The sequence below is a fragment of the Nesoenas mayeri genome (genome assembly GCF_963082525.1).
Source record: "Nesoenas mayeri genome assembly, chromosome: 5".
Lineage (NCBI taxonomy): Eukaryota > Metazoa > Chordata > Aves > Columbiformes > Columbidae > Nesoenas > Nesoenas mayeri.
The window spans coordinates 3,941,764-3,955,057 of NC_137548.1; the positions used below are offsets into that span (position 1 = coordinate 3,941,764).

General features: G+C 43.5%; 1 protein-coding gene across 1 annotated transcript in view; it reads right to left on the minus strand.

Moving 5' to 3' along the window:
• The window catches only part of KTN1 (kinectin 1), a gene marked incomplete at its 5' end in the record, with an annotated part of 56,361 nt that overhangs the window by 12,295 nt on the left and 30,772 nt on the right, over positions 1-13,294 (minus strand). The window contains 15 exons of the mRNA XM_080345407.1: positions 164-247; positions 685-756; positions 2,070-2,162; positions 2,262-2,351; positions 2,863-2,943; positions 3,500-3,589; positions 5,388-5,474; positions 7,441-7,531; positions 8,452-8,489; positions 8,868-8,936; positions 9,023-9,113; positions 10,106-10,143; positions 10,978-11,055; positions 11,161-11,251; positions 11,922-11,959. Coding sequence (XP_080201533.1) covers positions 164-247; positions 685-756; positions 2,070-2,162; positions 2,262-2,351; positions 2,863-2,943; positions 3,500-3,589; positions 5,388-5,474; positions 7,441-7,531; positions 8,452-8,489; positions 8,868-8,936; positions 9,023-9,113; positions 10,106-10,143; positions 10,978-11,055; positions 11,161-11,251; positions 11,922-11,959 — 1,131 coding nt within the window. The remainder of the gene's footprint in view (positions 1-163; positions 248-684; positions 757-2,069; positions 2,163-2,261; positions 2,352-2,862; positions 2,944-3,499; positions 3,590-5,387; positions 5,475-7,440; positions 7,532-8,451; positions 8,490-8,867; positions 8,937-9,022; positions 9,114-10,105; positions 10,144-10,977; positions 11,056-11,160; positions 11,252-11,921; positions 11,960-13,294) is intronic.

Genomic DNA, 13,294 nt, shown 5'->3' on the forward strand with positions numbered 1-13,294 from the left:
CTCAGTTATTAGTGTGTCGCTCTACCCTCAGGTCACAAGCACATCAACTTCTCAGCCACAGGGGCTAAGCATTAGATTAGTTTGCCAGCCAACTTGTAACCAAGCAAAAAACACCAAACAAAATAAAAATAAATCAAAAAATAATCTGGTCAGTTATGTTTACCTCTCTGACTTCTGAAACATAAGTAGATCGTTCTATTTCTGCCTTTTCTAGTTCACTTTCCAAATGTTCTCTCTCTTTTTTAAGCTAGAAACAGAAAAACAGAGTTAAAACAGATGTTTTCAACGTCTTCGTGTAGTATCATTTTCTTATTATTAGCTAATAGCTTCTATCAAATACTCCCTGACATTTAGAGAGCATTTCAAATCCACCGATCGCCCAGCACAGATTTAAACTGCAACATTTCAAAAAGATAACAAGAAGAAAAGAATCAAGCCCAAGATCATCAACAAGGAGTAAACTGCTCAGTCTCAAAGGAAAGAGCCCCAGTAGGTGAGTACAGAATAAAAAACAGGACAATATCCAGTACCCAGCTTCAAAAAACCACTGGCCAAAGGATTTTTCAAGTGCAGCACAAGCTGCGCTACTTGTAGAGAAGTCTTAGGAACTTTAGACTTAGAGCATAAGCCTAAATCATGTTTTAAGCAACAGAAAGCTTTCAAGAGAAAAACAACTGCACGTACAGTTTCAACTTCTTTGATTTCTTCCTTTAACTTCTCCACCTCGTGCTCCAAAGAAACGACCGAAGAACGCATCTGCAGTGTCCAAGAAAGATAAATAGAGTTGTTTAGTTGGGTTGGTCTATGACAAACTCTCCATCTACACACAGTCTTGCTTCTACGATTTAGAAATATTAAGGATGAAATCACAGTGACTGACTCAAGCAAGATGCTCGCTCAAATAATTCAATATACTTAGTCTCCATGAGAACAACTTTCTCGCTGACATATTTAGAGTCTGCAAGATTTGGAATATAAGGACTAAGCCAGCTGTCCCTTAGCCACAGTAGGGGAAATATCTTTCCTGAAGAGGGAAAGATCCATCTATACGCAGCCAAACCCAGCAGATTCAGCCTTATTAGAGGCTGAGTAAGCGTGGCAGATGGTAGCACATCTATAGTTCACGATCTGACAGTCTTTTATAAGCCCCTCAAACAAGACGTTTATAAATCTGTTTGCTCCAGGCTCATACTCTGGCACTCAAATTTACTAAGCAGAAATACTTTAGAAATAATTTATTTGGGGGGAAAAAAAAAACAACACAGTTTGACCTACTTTAATTGTAGATTAGGAAAGAAACATAAAAGGCTTTTTTCTTCCCATTTTTGCTAGCAACAGAGCCTTCCTGAAAAGGAAAGCTTTGCAGCTGATTTCAAGTGTAATTAGTTAGCCGTAATGGATTAAGCACTATTTTAACAGCTGCTAAAAAACTGGTTTTATATGATACTTAAATTTTAGCACAAAGAGTCTACATCTGCTCACAAACAGACTTTGAAATAAACAGGTGCTTGAGAGAAATACAATCTGAGTTGCCAGGATCAAAAAATGTATATTCCTAAGCACATTAATGGGATACATGTACATTCCTGAATCTTTGGCTTCCTATCCCACCAGCATTAATATTACTACGTGTTATTCGGCTGCCTCCTGCATCACCTGCAAAGGATTGTGACACAGACTGGCTGTAACAGTCAAATACCTTCTACCCATGCTGGTCATTTGTTCTTGCTGCTCTAAACACAGCAACAGAACAGCCACACAAATTTAAAGATACTGACAATCCCTCCACTTTTTAGGGTTTTTTTCAATGGAAATATCTTCTTCAAAAATTAAAATAAAATAAATCACTCTTAGCATGAAACTGAGTATCAAAGCACAAAAAAATCCTATTTTTACAAGGAGGGGCCGTTGCTACTGTACTGGTTGCAGACCTCACCTTTTTCACCCACTGGCCACACACATCAAACCAGGCGGCCGGGGATGTTCCACACCAGCCTCTGCAAACACCCTTTGCGACTTCAAGCAGAAACTGCCAAGCTGCCCCAAAAACTAAAGCAAATCACAAATACCTGTTTAAGTTCCTTCTGCGATTCTTCAACTTTTATCTTCCATTTGCTTTCTTCCTCTTCCACACTCCTCTGTAGCCTTTGCAAAATCCCTTCCTAAGAAGAGAGCAAGGTTGGCAAGGTTGGAAAGCTGGCAGAAGAATAAAGGCGGCCAGCAACGTTACACGGCGCAGGCGACGCAGCATCCCCGCTTACCGTCTCGGCCAGGACCGATTTGTATTTCTCACACTCCAGCTGCAGCAGGACGTGCATCTCCTCGGCCTCCTTCAGCTTCTGCTCCATAGCCTGGCAGAGGAGAAAAGCGAGAAGAGTCACATCTCAACTGATGGATTTGAGTTCATAGAATACCAGGTTGGAAGGGACCACAAGGATCATTTGGTCCAATGTTTCTTGGTGAAAGTGTGGTCTAGAGATCTATTCTTTATCTTATTTCAACAATCAAGTTGGTATCGTTCACATTTGCAGGTCTTGCTTTCCAGCTTATGCAAAGACATAACAGCAAGTGCCGCATTTAACTACAGCTCTCAATACTCAAACGTGAGCTTTACATGAGTTAGTGCAGCAGCTCCGAGTTACCTAAAACCAAACTAATCACGTCAAAAAGGGCCTTGGGATTTTGAATTTCACAGAATTACATAGATCCCTTTCCATGATGCAAATACACTTCTGATTTACAAGACGCAAGTATCCATAAAACTATTTTCTTGTTCACTGATTTGAACTTCACAACCCAGAGCATAATTTGCAAGATTTAACCTGGAAAACACCCTATGCCAGGCACAAGAAAGCTGCCCACCTTGACATCTTCGGATCCCGAAGCCTCTCTCAAGTATTCTTTAGCCATCTTTTCAAACCCACATAACCATTCGCTGTGACTCTGTTGGGAAAAGCATTTGGTTAAAGCCGAGAATACCTTCAATACGTGAATTTTCAGGATGTTTTCCTCCCAACTGCAGGCTTAGTTTTAAAGACTGTTTCTAGTTAGACAAACTTTAGCACATTTGAGAATACTTTTAAGCGTGAATTTTCAAAACCTGTAGATGTTACAGGTCAAATGCGGATGACATTTTTCCAGCCCCTCTTCACATCATTCCCACAATCCAAACCACACAAATCCAGTGCGGTACACTTCCAAACAACCCAAAGCCACCAAGAATAAAACTTGAAATCACTTGGAACTCTGGGAACAAAACAAACCCTCCTGAATCGCATTAACTGGCATAGAAGCACATAATGCATGATAATTTTTAATTAACACTTTTTTTGAAGTAACCACCTGCAGCTTTGCATCTTTGCTGGTGCCAAGCGCAGGTTCCACCAGCAGAAGACACAAGTCCCACTGTAATAACCTTGTGGCAGAAGGGACTGTGGGCAAAGGCAGCACAGCAGGACCTGAGCTCCCAACAGGAGGGTAGAAAAGCCCCTTCTCTTACCACGTTGGAAGGAAAAGAGACTTTAGGGAACAGCTTCTGGAGTAGTTGGCGCGTCTCCACCTCGGCAGCTTCCAAATGCTGCTGCTTCTCCTAAACCGAGAGAAAAGGCTCACGTGAAATTGGGCAACACGCTCCACAGACCTGGCAACAGCCAGAGTAATTTACTTAGCCCAGAAAGTCTTTTTTTAAGTGAGAAAGGCTCTACAATCGCCAGTAAATGGCTTCAAAAGTTGACAGTGAGTTTCTTCAGAATTTGGCCTTCACCTTTGTTCATGCTTTTAAGCTTTTATTTTCATTAAGTTCTCCTCCAATCTAGCCTGTTTGTACAGAAATTACACCATCGTTCACTTGTTCACAACACAACACGAACTACACTGAGCTGAGTAACTGCATCCACAGATCACACCAGCGCTGCCCCTCAAATGCAGGGATATCAGAAACAAGGTGGGTCAATGTTTAACCAAATTAAAAATCCATGCTTATTTCACATAATTTTAGGGGGGAAAAAAAAATCACCATAAATCAACATCACGACATCAAAACCAGAGAATTAAAGTCAACAGGCAACTTTGTGTTAATGCACATTTGAACCAGGCCAAGAAAGCAAGACTGTATCTTCTCAATATTAAATACTTAAGAGGGACACCTGTACACCCTTCTTCCCCAAGCTTGGATGCAGTGGGAAATAATTATTAGAGCTGTGTGATAATCTCCAGGTTTTCTTTGCCATTGTTCTGCAAATATAAATACAAAGGGCCCCACGGATCCACCGTTCCATTTATTTAACATTAGAAGCATAGCAGCCGCAGGACATTTGCTCACTGTGCTTGTGGCAGATCGGTTTAATTCAGGCGTATGACACTCAAGCTCCTGTATAAGGTTAAATGCAGAAAGCCTGAAACCCAGCACAGAACGCAGTTTTCAGCAAAAATTCCTTTGCTAATATTTAATTATTGTTTATTTTCCTCTTTGACATCAGTGTTACTGCGCGTCGCTGCTCTGAGTTCCTCTGCTGCAAGAGATCGGTGGCATTAGGAGGTCGAGATGCAGAGACAAACGGACAGGAGACATTGGGCTGTGAAGCTGCGTCAAGCACGTTAATTCTCAGCATATTAGGAACCACCGAGAAGTGGCAAACGGCTGTTGGACCAAGTTTTCCGACCGCAAGGGAAAGCGTTGGCACACAGCTAAAGCGGGTACGCGGCCGCTCCGAACGCGGGGCCGAGCAAAGAGCGGAGACGTGGCCACAACACAGACGCACAATCCCAAGCTTGAGCTCCTCTGCTTCTGCCCACCCAACTTGGGGGTTTTATTTCGATGCTTTTTCTCTTTTGGAAATCTGCATCATGACAATTACTGCCAAATCAGGCTCGTAGCAAATGCAAACGCCTTCCGGAGCAATTGGTGCCCCGTATCATTTTGAACATTGGCTTCGACTGGGGAGCTTCTTATGTTTTCAAGGAGGAAATTCACACTGCGGTGACCACTTTACTGAGAAGCTCCCAGGTTTTTAAATCATAATCTAGCCTGAGTCCTTCACGGATCCAACAAATTTATCAGAGCATGGTGAAAGCCCAGTAGATGAAAGCAGGTTGCTCACCAGCACGGCTTTTATTCTAGAGCTCTCCACAAAGAAAACACGATTCACAACAGCTCTAACAATTACGCAAACAGATACTCAAAAAAATAAGAGCATGCCCACAAACTAAAGATAAAAAAAAGAAACCTAAAGACAACAACAAGAAGCAGAGGTGAATATACGAATGATCACTCAGAACAGACTATATTTAAATTGCAGTAAAAGTTAAATGCCTCCATTTCATTTAAAAAACCAGCTGCAGATCTGCTTCTAGCTTAACGCATTGCTTCCAGCAGTTAACATTACAACCTTGGCAGTCTTGTTCACTTTGTCCTGCAGCATTTTTTCTGTTGATGCCAATGCTTCCATGGCTTTCCAGTTTTTCTTCCGAAGGTCCTAATCATTTTTAGAAAGAATGATTTCAGTTCAGCCAATATTCAAACTGTTTCCGCTTTTACTTCAGAGAGATATTTTGCATTACATTCCACCATTCGCATTTAAATGCTGGTTAACGCAAAGTGATTTTTGCCGGGTGACGTACACTAGCAAAAAACAAGTGTGATGTTCCAAGAGTCTGAATGAAAAGGGGAAATCAAAAGAACGCCAATTTTTGCCCAACCTGCCCCCATATCCAAAACTGATCCAAGTGTTACTGCAGAGCGTGTCGCCCACACTTTGACTGCACTTGCGAGAAGAAAAGAGGGAAGTTTTCAGAAGTAGTGAGGAACACAGACACCGAACCACAGATTACACAACAGAGTGTTAGGCAGGTCGCGTTGCAGAACCCAGCACGGCCCCGAGGACACAGGGAGGTGTGCGCACATTTACGCCCCTGATCTCGCAACCAGGTTTAGCTGCATAAATCCTTGAGCCTCAGCCCAAACCTGCTACGCCAGGGCTGATTTTAGAAGCCACAAAGCTCAAGGCATCAATTTGTAGCGTTTATCCACGCAGCTCTCTCTGCTGTACCCCCAAACAACCCAGCGGGAGGGTTCTGGGGTTTCACCAGTGGTGAGCACACCCCAAATCGCACAGAAACATCCCCATCCCACGCTCCTGCATCTTTCTTGGCGAGGTCATCAAACGTGTACTCCACAAGACGCCAACACACACGCTCCATTAGGAGGCCGGGAGCTCTATAAAAAGAGCCTCGCAGCTCTTATCTAGGAAGGATGTTGGGCCTTGCAAGGAGGAGATTGCGGTGCTTAGGATTTAGATCAATTTTATTTTCAACCGTCAGAGTAATCTTTAGCAAAGGGGTGTTTTTAAAAGACTGTATTTTGGTGGGTTTTTTTAATTCACCACACAAAGCGGCGTCCAAATCCTAGCGTGGACCTATGCTAGTTTTACTCTACAGCTTCCATTTGCCTGCTGTCCTAAGGGTTGTTTCACAGGGTGTATAAAAACAAGATCGGATAAAGTCACTATGTGGAAAGCTGGGGCCTACAGGCACAATCTGCCCCCAGCACCACCAAGGGTATTTAGATCTTGCAGTTCCCCATGAAACAGGCACACATGTTCTACCTTTCCAGCTCATCTGTCTTCTGATAATAACCACACACTTTCCCTCTACTTTATTTCAGCTCTTCAGCAACACTACTTGCTCAAGAGTTCACATTCTCAGTACTTTCCTTGTGCATCTTCCTTATATTACCCCACTTTCAGGCAATAAAGTTTATTGTATGGTATTCATTGGGTTTTACAGGCTATCAAGGAGAGATAGGCAAGCTAAAAAGCCTGTATTTTAACAACTTTATTCCATATAGCTTAAAAGATGCCACTGTCTTGCCCTGCACAGGTAATGCGTTCCAAGGAGGGAACTTCACAGCACTGTGATGGAAGATACAACCTTTATTTCCACCTACAAACAACCCATGCTGCATCTGCTGCAAAGGAAGGCTCGCTGTCCTTCACCAGATCAGGATTAGTCACTGTCAGGACTAGGAAGAGCCAGACCTAAGATTCCTGAAGGTAAAGCCTCCTCCCGTGTCCCCACAAAAGGACCACAACTCAGAGCACAGCCCCCTCCATCCTCCCTCCCAAATCCCTTCTTCTCCCTTGGGCAAAGGCCACATTTCTGAACCCAAGTCTGAAAACGTTGCTACGAGTTGTGTCACCCAGCAAGTCTCCTCCCTCTCATCAAATCAGCGACTTGTCAAAAAGCTCAGGAAACCTGGAGCAGCAAAGCTCAGTCACTCCCATGAGAAGAGGAGAAGAGTGTCCAGGGGACACAATGCAGCAGACAACGGTCAGAAACATTTCCTTAGCAGAACGCCCAAGTCAGCAAGGAGTGTTGTGAACACAGGTTTGGTTGTTTTGGGGGAATTTGGGGATATTGGGTGCAGGGGGAGAATTTCCTTACGTTGTTCTTTTTCCTCTGTTGCTCAAAAGCATTTCTCTGCGAGGCAAGCTCGTTTTGGAGACTGGCGATTTCCTTCTCTTTCCCTGCAACCCTGCATTAGCAAAAAGAACCATAAACAAGTCAGAGGACGTCAAAGAAATTCCAAGGGAAGCACTAACACCCTTTCACATACACTAATTTCCTTTCCAGCAACGCTCGCTTTGAAAAGCTGCTCTCAGTGACTTGGCAGCACCGCTTGCTTCCCACTGCTCTGTGAACCACAGGCTGCCAGAGCAAAGCCCATTGTAAAGCTGTTGTTTGCCTACAACAGTCATCTGCACACATTTATCAAGGCCACGGAAAGGCAACACATTAGACGAGGATAAATCAGCCAGCCCACGCTGGTACACCAGCACAAAACAGGCACAGCCTGCTGGATAAATGCATTCTTTCTCTACAAGCACCTAGTCCACAATTTATAAGTCATTTAACTTAAAAGAAAAATAATTCAGCCAGTCAAAAATGCATGACAGCAGCAATTTGTGTAGCATAGTATAAGCTGGTGTGGCATTAGCTTCTAATAGTTCTTCAGTGCACTTCAGCTCTACATTATAACACACTTTTACCCCTGAGATTTCTCCCTAGGAAAAGATTTCCACCAGATGATTTTATAATACAAACAACCCTCTACTAAGCTGAAGTTCCAAGAAGAACGCCTGTCACTTATGCTTGAAACACAAACATTTAACTCTTCAGACGCACAGCTGAGCTGGCATGCATTCAAAATTAAATCAATCACGGTTTGCTTCCATTGTGGGCACAACATACTGCAAGCTCTGTCTGCAGAAGACCGCAGCTGAGTTATTAGCATGAGCAGAGTATCTGTGTTCAAGTTTCATTAAAGATTACTTTTTACTGGCCATCTCTCACACGCTGATATTGTATATTTGGAATTTAGTTCCTCTTAGATTTCCTGAGCAATAAGTGAAACGAAGCGCTTATCTATCGCATTTAACTTCTGGCAGTACTCACACTTGCAGAAGCTCCTCGCTTTGGGTAGCCAGAGATGCCTACAAATAAAATAGATCAGAAAGATCAGCAACAGAGAGCGATGCAGAGGCTGCGATTTGCCTTGTTAACCAGGTGTTGCTGCAACATTAAGGAGCTGCACTCTTGGCCTTTGAGGAGTCCTGTCCAGCCTCCTCTGGCTGTGACACTGTGTAAAAACAGGGGTGAAAAGCCAGACAAGACCACAGTAGGTATAGGAAAGAGCTGCAAATAAAGGGAAGCAGGAACAGACAACAGAAAAGCTGTCTGAGTGTAATTCAGCCCTGCAGCTGTCCCTGGGCTGGCACAGTCAACACAACTACTGGTTTTCCACACCATCCATACAAGCTACCACCACCCGCTTTGCCTTCACTCAGTAACATTGCAACTGGAAGCTGTACCTGTTTGCAGCTCTCCTGCTTTAGCTCTTGAATTTGAACTTTAAAAGATTCATTTTCCTTTTGCACATCCTGTTGAAAGAAAAGAAATACATACATATACATGTACACACAATACATACACTCCTTACAATAGGATGTTCCTATCAAAAGTTTACCTGTAATTGTTTAACTTGGCTTGCAATTTCTCTCTCTTTTTCTTCCACCACAGCTTTCAACTTCTTCATTTGCTCTTCTTGCCCTTTCAACCTACAGAGAGAGTTTAGAAAATAAGAAAAAAGGGTTAAAGTAAGAATTTATGTGAAAAAGGGACACACACTCTAGCTGGGACAGTGTTTCCAGCAGCAGAAAACAACTAAGCTTAGCATGCTATATACAATCATCAGTCACATGGGGAGGAAACTACTGCACTATGGCTCTAAACGAAGAAAACTAGCAAAAATAAAGCCAGCTGCAATGACGTATTGCAAACACTCACCTGCTAATAACTGGCCTGAAGTTAGTTATTTCACTAGTTATTCCATATGTCAAATAGCAGACGCATTTAGTTGTAGCTCATCTCAACAGCACTCGGAGCAAGAAGCAGGAGAGGAGCCACTGATCACCTGAGCAAACGCTGCAAGCTGTGACAGTGCCAGGGACAGTGTCCCAAGGGTGACCTTTGAAGGTCCCTTCCGACCCAAATCATTCTGTGATGCTATGAAAGGTGAAGCTGCCTGAGATACCACGAACTGGCTCTACAGCAGCTCTGCTGGGAGGGCAGCACGTGACAAGAGCCGCATTGAAGACAAAGCCCTTTTTGGCACAGTCTCGTACAACCTTCCTCTGACTTCAAGCAGCCAGACAAAAGTAGAGTCAAAACAGAGCCTGGCAGCATTTCTCCATAAAACAGGAAAATTGGCTGTTGCATCTCAGCCTGAAAATGGCAAACTGTTCATTGCTTTTTTGACTCAGCCGCAGCCACTTAAATCCACATTCTTCTAAACATGCTAAACAGAAGGAGAAATTACCACCAGACGCATGAAGTAGCAGCAGTTCCACTAGTTAGCAGAGCCCTGGGCGATCACCCAGTGTCGCAAAGCATGCGAGCGCTGCGATTACACGCGGCTGCGGACACGCGTCCATCGGCACCAACGGCTTCTTTTATGAAAGCCCATAAAAGTCTTGAAACCAATTCATGCAGCTAAAGTGAACACCTATTAACAGCAGGTGCTTGAGAAACTGCTACTAAGCGTACTCACAGGCTCTCCAGGTCCTGGACTTGGGATGCGGCAGGTACCTGAAAAACAAAGCGATTGCCAATCTCATTTTTGATGGCACGGTAAAGCTTTCCACTTAACAGCAACTCGCTGCAGGAGCGGGGGCACCACCCAGGTTGCGAGACATTAGCCAAAGAAATAGCAGAAACTTTGCACCACACGTTGCTCCAAGAATATCTAAACATAAAATGGATTTTGGAAGCGCAGCTTATGCCAAGCAGTCCAAACTTCACACTGGCCAATTTCTCTCCATGCCACCTTCCCCTGGGATGAACACCTATCTAGACATTCACCCCAAATACAAACGCAACTCAGTTTCCCTGATTTATCATTGACAAAAAGCCAAACTCAACTAGAGTACCACCGTATTGGAAAAATTCTTCCATTAAGGCTTCAAGGATGTCCAGTCCTGCATTTTAAAGTCCAATGCAGGAAATCAAAAGCCAAAATATTTTGACCAGCTACAGCTTCCACAGCAGGTAAAGGCAGGAAGGAATCACAGCGAAGCCTGAGCGCTTCAAGAGGAGCTGCTGCATTCAGTTACAGTGCAAGTTTCTCCATGACTCTGTCTATGAGCTTCCAAGTTTTCAGATCGCTAAAGCTCCTCATCAAGGACAGTATCATCCAGGTTAAAGAAAAGCTCGCAGAACTTGTTATTTTGTAAAACTCTTTTGGATGAGCACAGCTGAACTAACAGGCTCTCTACCAGACTACCAGTTTAGTCAAGTAGGATTTTAAACATCTCTGTAGGTTGAAGTCAATGCAAACCCTTTACAAAAGGTACAGGACAAAAACAACATCTTCCAGCTCAACCGAGCAGCACTCCCAAAGCACATCCATTCTGCAGGACATACCTGTTGGAGCTGCTGTAGGTTCTGTTGTTCCAACTCCTGAACTTTACTGGTTAATTGTGCAATTGTATCTTTCTGACCCTATGGGGAGAAAAAAAGCAAGTTTAGAAGTGTAAACGTAACTTTTCCACAGCCAGAAATAATGCAACAGAATTTATTTCCTTTTAGAATACTCAGGAAGGTTACCTGCAGCCATTCTCCTTTCTTCACAATCTCTTTCTCCTTCTCTTCCAATAAGGCCTCCATTGTTTTCACCTGGTTTTCCTTCCCCTTCAACCTGTACCATTAAACACACAGCATAAACCCTTTGTCTTTTATCCATCTGGAAAAAAAAAAGTCATCCTGTGCTTTGCAGCACCCAACAAACAAAAGCAGTCTATGTGATCAAAGGCACAAACAATTCACCTGCTAAAAATCAATGCACGAACACTTCCGCTTCAGTCTGGATTAGCAGGAGATGCCCTTGATAAATGGTACTGCTCATTAAGCGAAATCAGACAGATTCTGAACTGACATATATTGCAGGGATTTCATACACGTGTGCTTTCCTCATCTAAAAATAATTCCTCCCTCCTCCCCAGCTGGGAACACAAGGGACTGATGATCATGACAACTCAATTCTCACTTATCCACCCAGCTACAACACAGATATTACCAAGGTAAGTTTGCCATAGTCCCTTGCTTAAGTCCTTCCCTCCTGACTTGAATTTCACCCTTTGCAGGTTAACTGGGGCTCATAAAGCCACGCAGCGCTTCGCCTTGTTGGCCGCCTCAGACACAACTGGGTATTTCATAAGGAGACACATCTACTAAGACCAGCATTAAAGGCCTGGCTCACTTTGTGCAAAGTGCAGACACCAGGCAAGAATATTCTAACCGAAAACAGACTGGGGCAGGGAGACCAGCAGTGCACAGGGCAGATAACACATGTTAACAACTGTACTTACAGAGTCTGAAGTTCTTTGACTTGTGATGCGATCGACACCTAAAGAAAATCATCAGCACTTCAGTTCAGTGCACATAGAACAGACACATAAATTCTATAAACTGCTCTAAGGTGAAATACGGCAAATAAAACATTAGACGTTACTAAAATAGGTGCTATTTGTTACAGATACATCAGCATAAACACACCTTTTTTGTGAGAATATAAGCGAGAAGCCAAATGTCTCCACTATTTACTTTCTCCATATCTAAAACGCAACTTCTAGAGCGGAAAACAGTGCAAATGGGAACACACGCAGGCCCAGCTCAGCACCAAAGAAGTAGACACTGATGAGAACCATCTCACCACCAACTGCAGCTCACACCAGAGCTGCCAACCCAGGTCATTTAGATATTTGTGCAAGCGAGGGCTTTTTAGTGCTCACTGCAACCTCGGTGCTCCCTTAAATTCTCATTCTATGGCTGAATGTGGATTGAAGAAACAAACTGAGTGAGAATATTCCCTTTGAAGTTTGTATAGAAGCCTGACAGGCTGTGTAGATACTGGCTGTCCAAACAGCTTAGTTAGTCCTCTACCCCAACACCGAAGGAGCTTCCACGTTGCCAAAAACCTCTGCTCCGCTTGCAGGACACCAAAAGCTGCATTTACACCACCTTTGGAGCAGGTATCTGCAGCTTTCCAGAGATGGCAACTCTAAACTGCATTTTGTTCTGGGCTCTGTGTCACCTCCAGGGAAGGAAAAAACACCCAATTCCTCCAGTTGCTGGGAGTTTGCTTGGGAGGAAAAGCCCAAGATGGAAACATGTTCTGTAATGCTTTGCCTAAAAAGGACAAAACTTTAACACTAAGGCAAGGAGAAAAGGAGGTGACATGTTGGAATGTAGCTAGAAAAACCGAACAAAGTGCAGCCCAAGAAATACAACCCACACAACCAAGCAAGCAAACTTCCTGACAGCGCGATGGATCCAGCTGCCTGCAGAATGGGCTCCCTAAGGAAACGTGGGGTCCCGCTGTTTCGGACACAAAACAGCAGGCATGCCAAAAAAGCCAATACTCCTCCATTTCTGCATTCCTGGTGGCTAGAGTAAAACTTACTCTGCCAAGACACGCTTTCTTTGGACACTGGAAAGTAAACAGTCTTAGGTTTACCTGGCAACCAGATAGTATTTTGGCCAGGAATATTGTTAAAGCAACACACAGAGGTCAACAAAAGGAGAAGCACCTTTAGCACTTGAGACTTCAAAGGTGTCAACACAGGATGTCCCAAGGGTTTTGTGTTTACTACAAGGAGAGTATGCAATATGCCCAGTCAGAGCTAATGCTACAATGCTTGAAGTCATAGCAATTCTTGTCCAATTTCATGCTAAAAGTCCA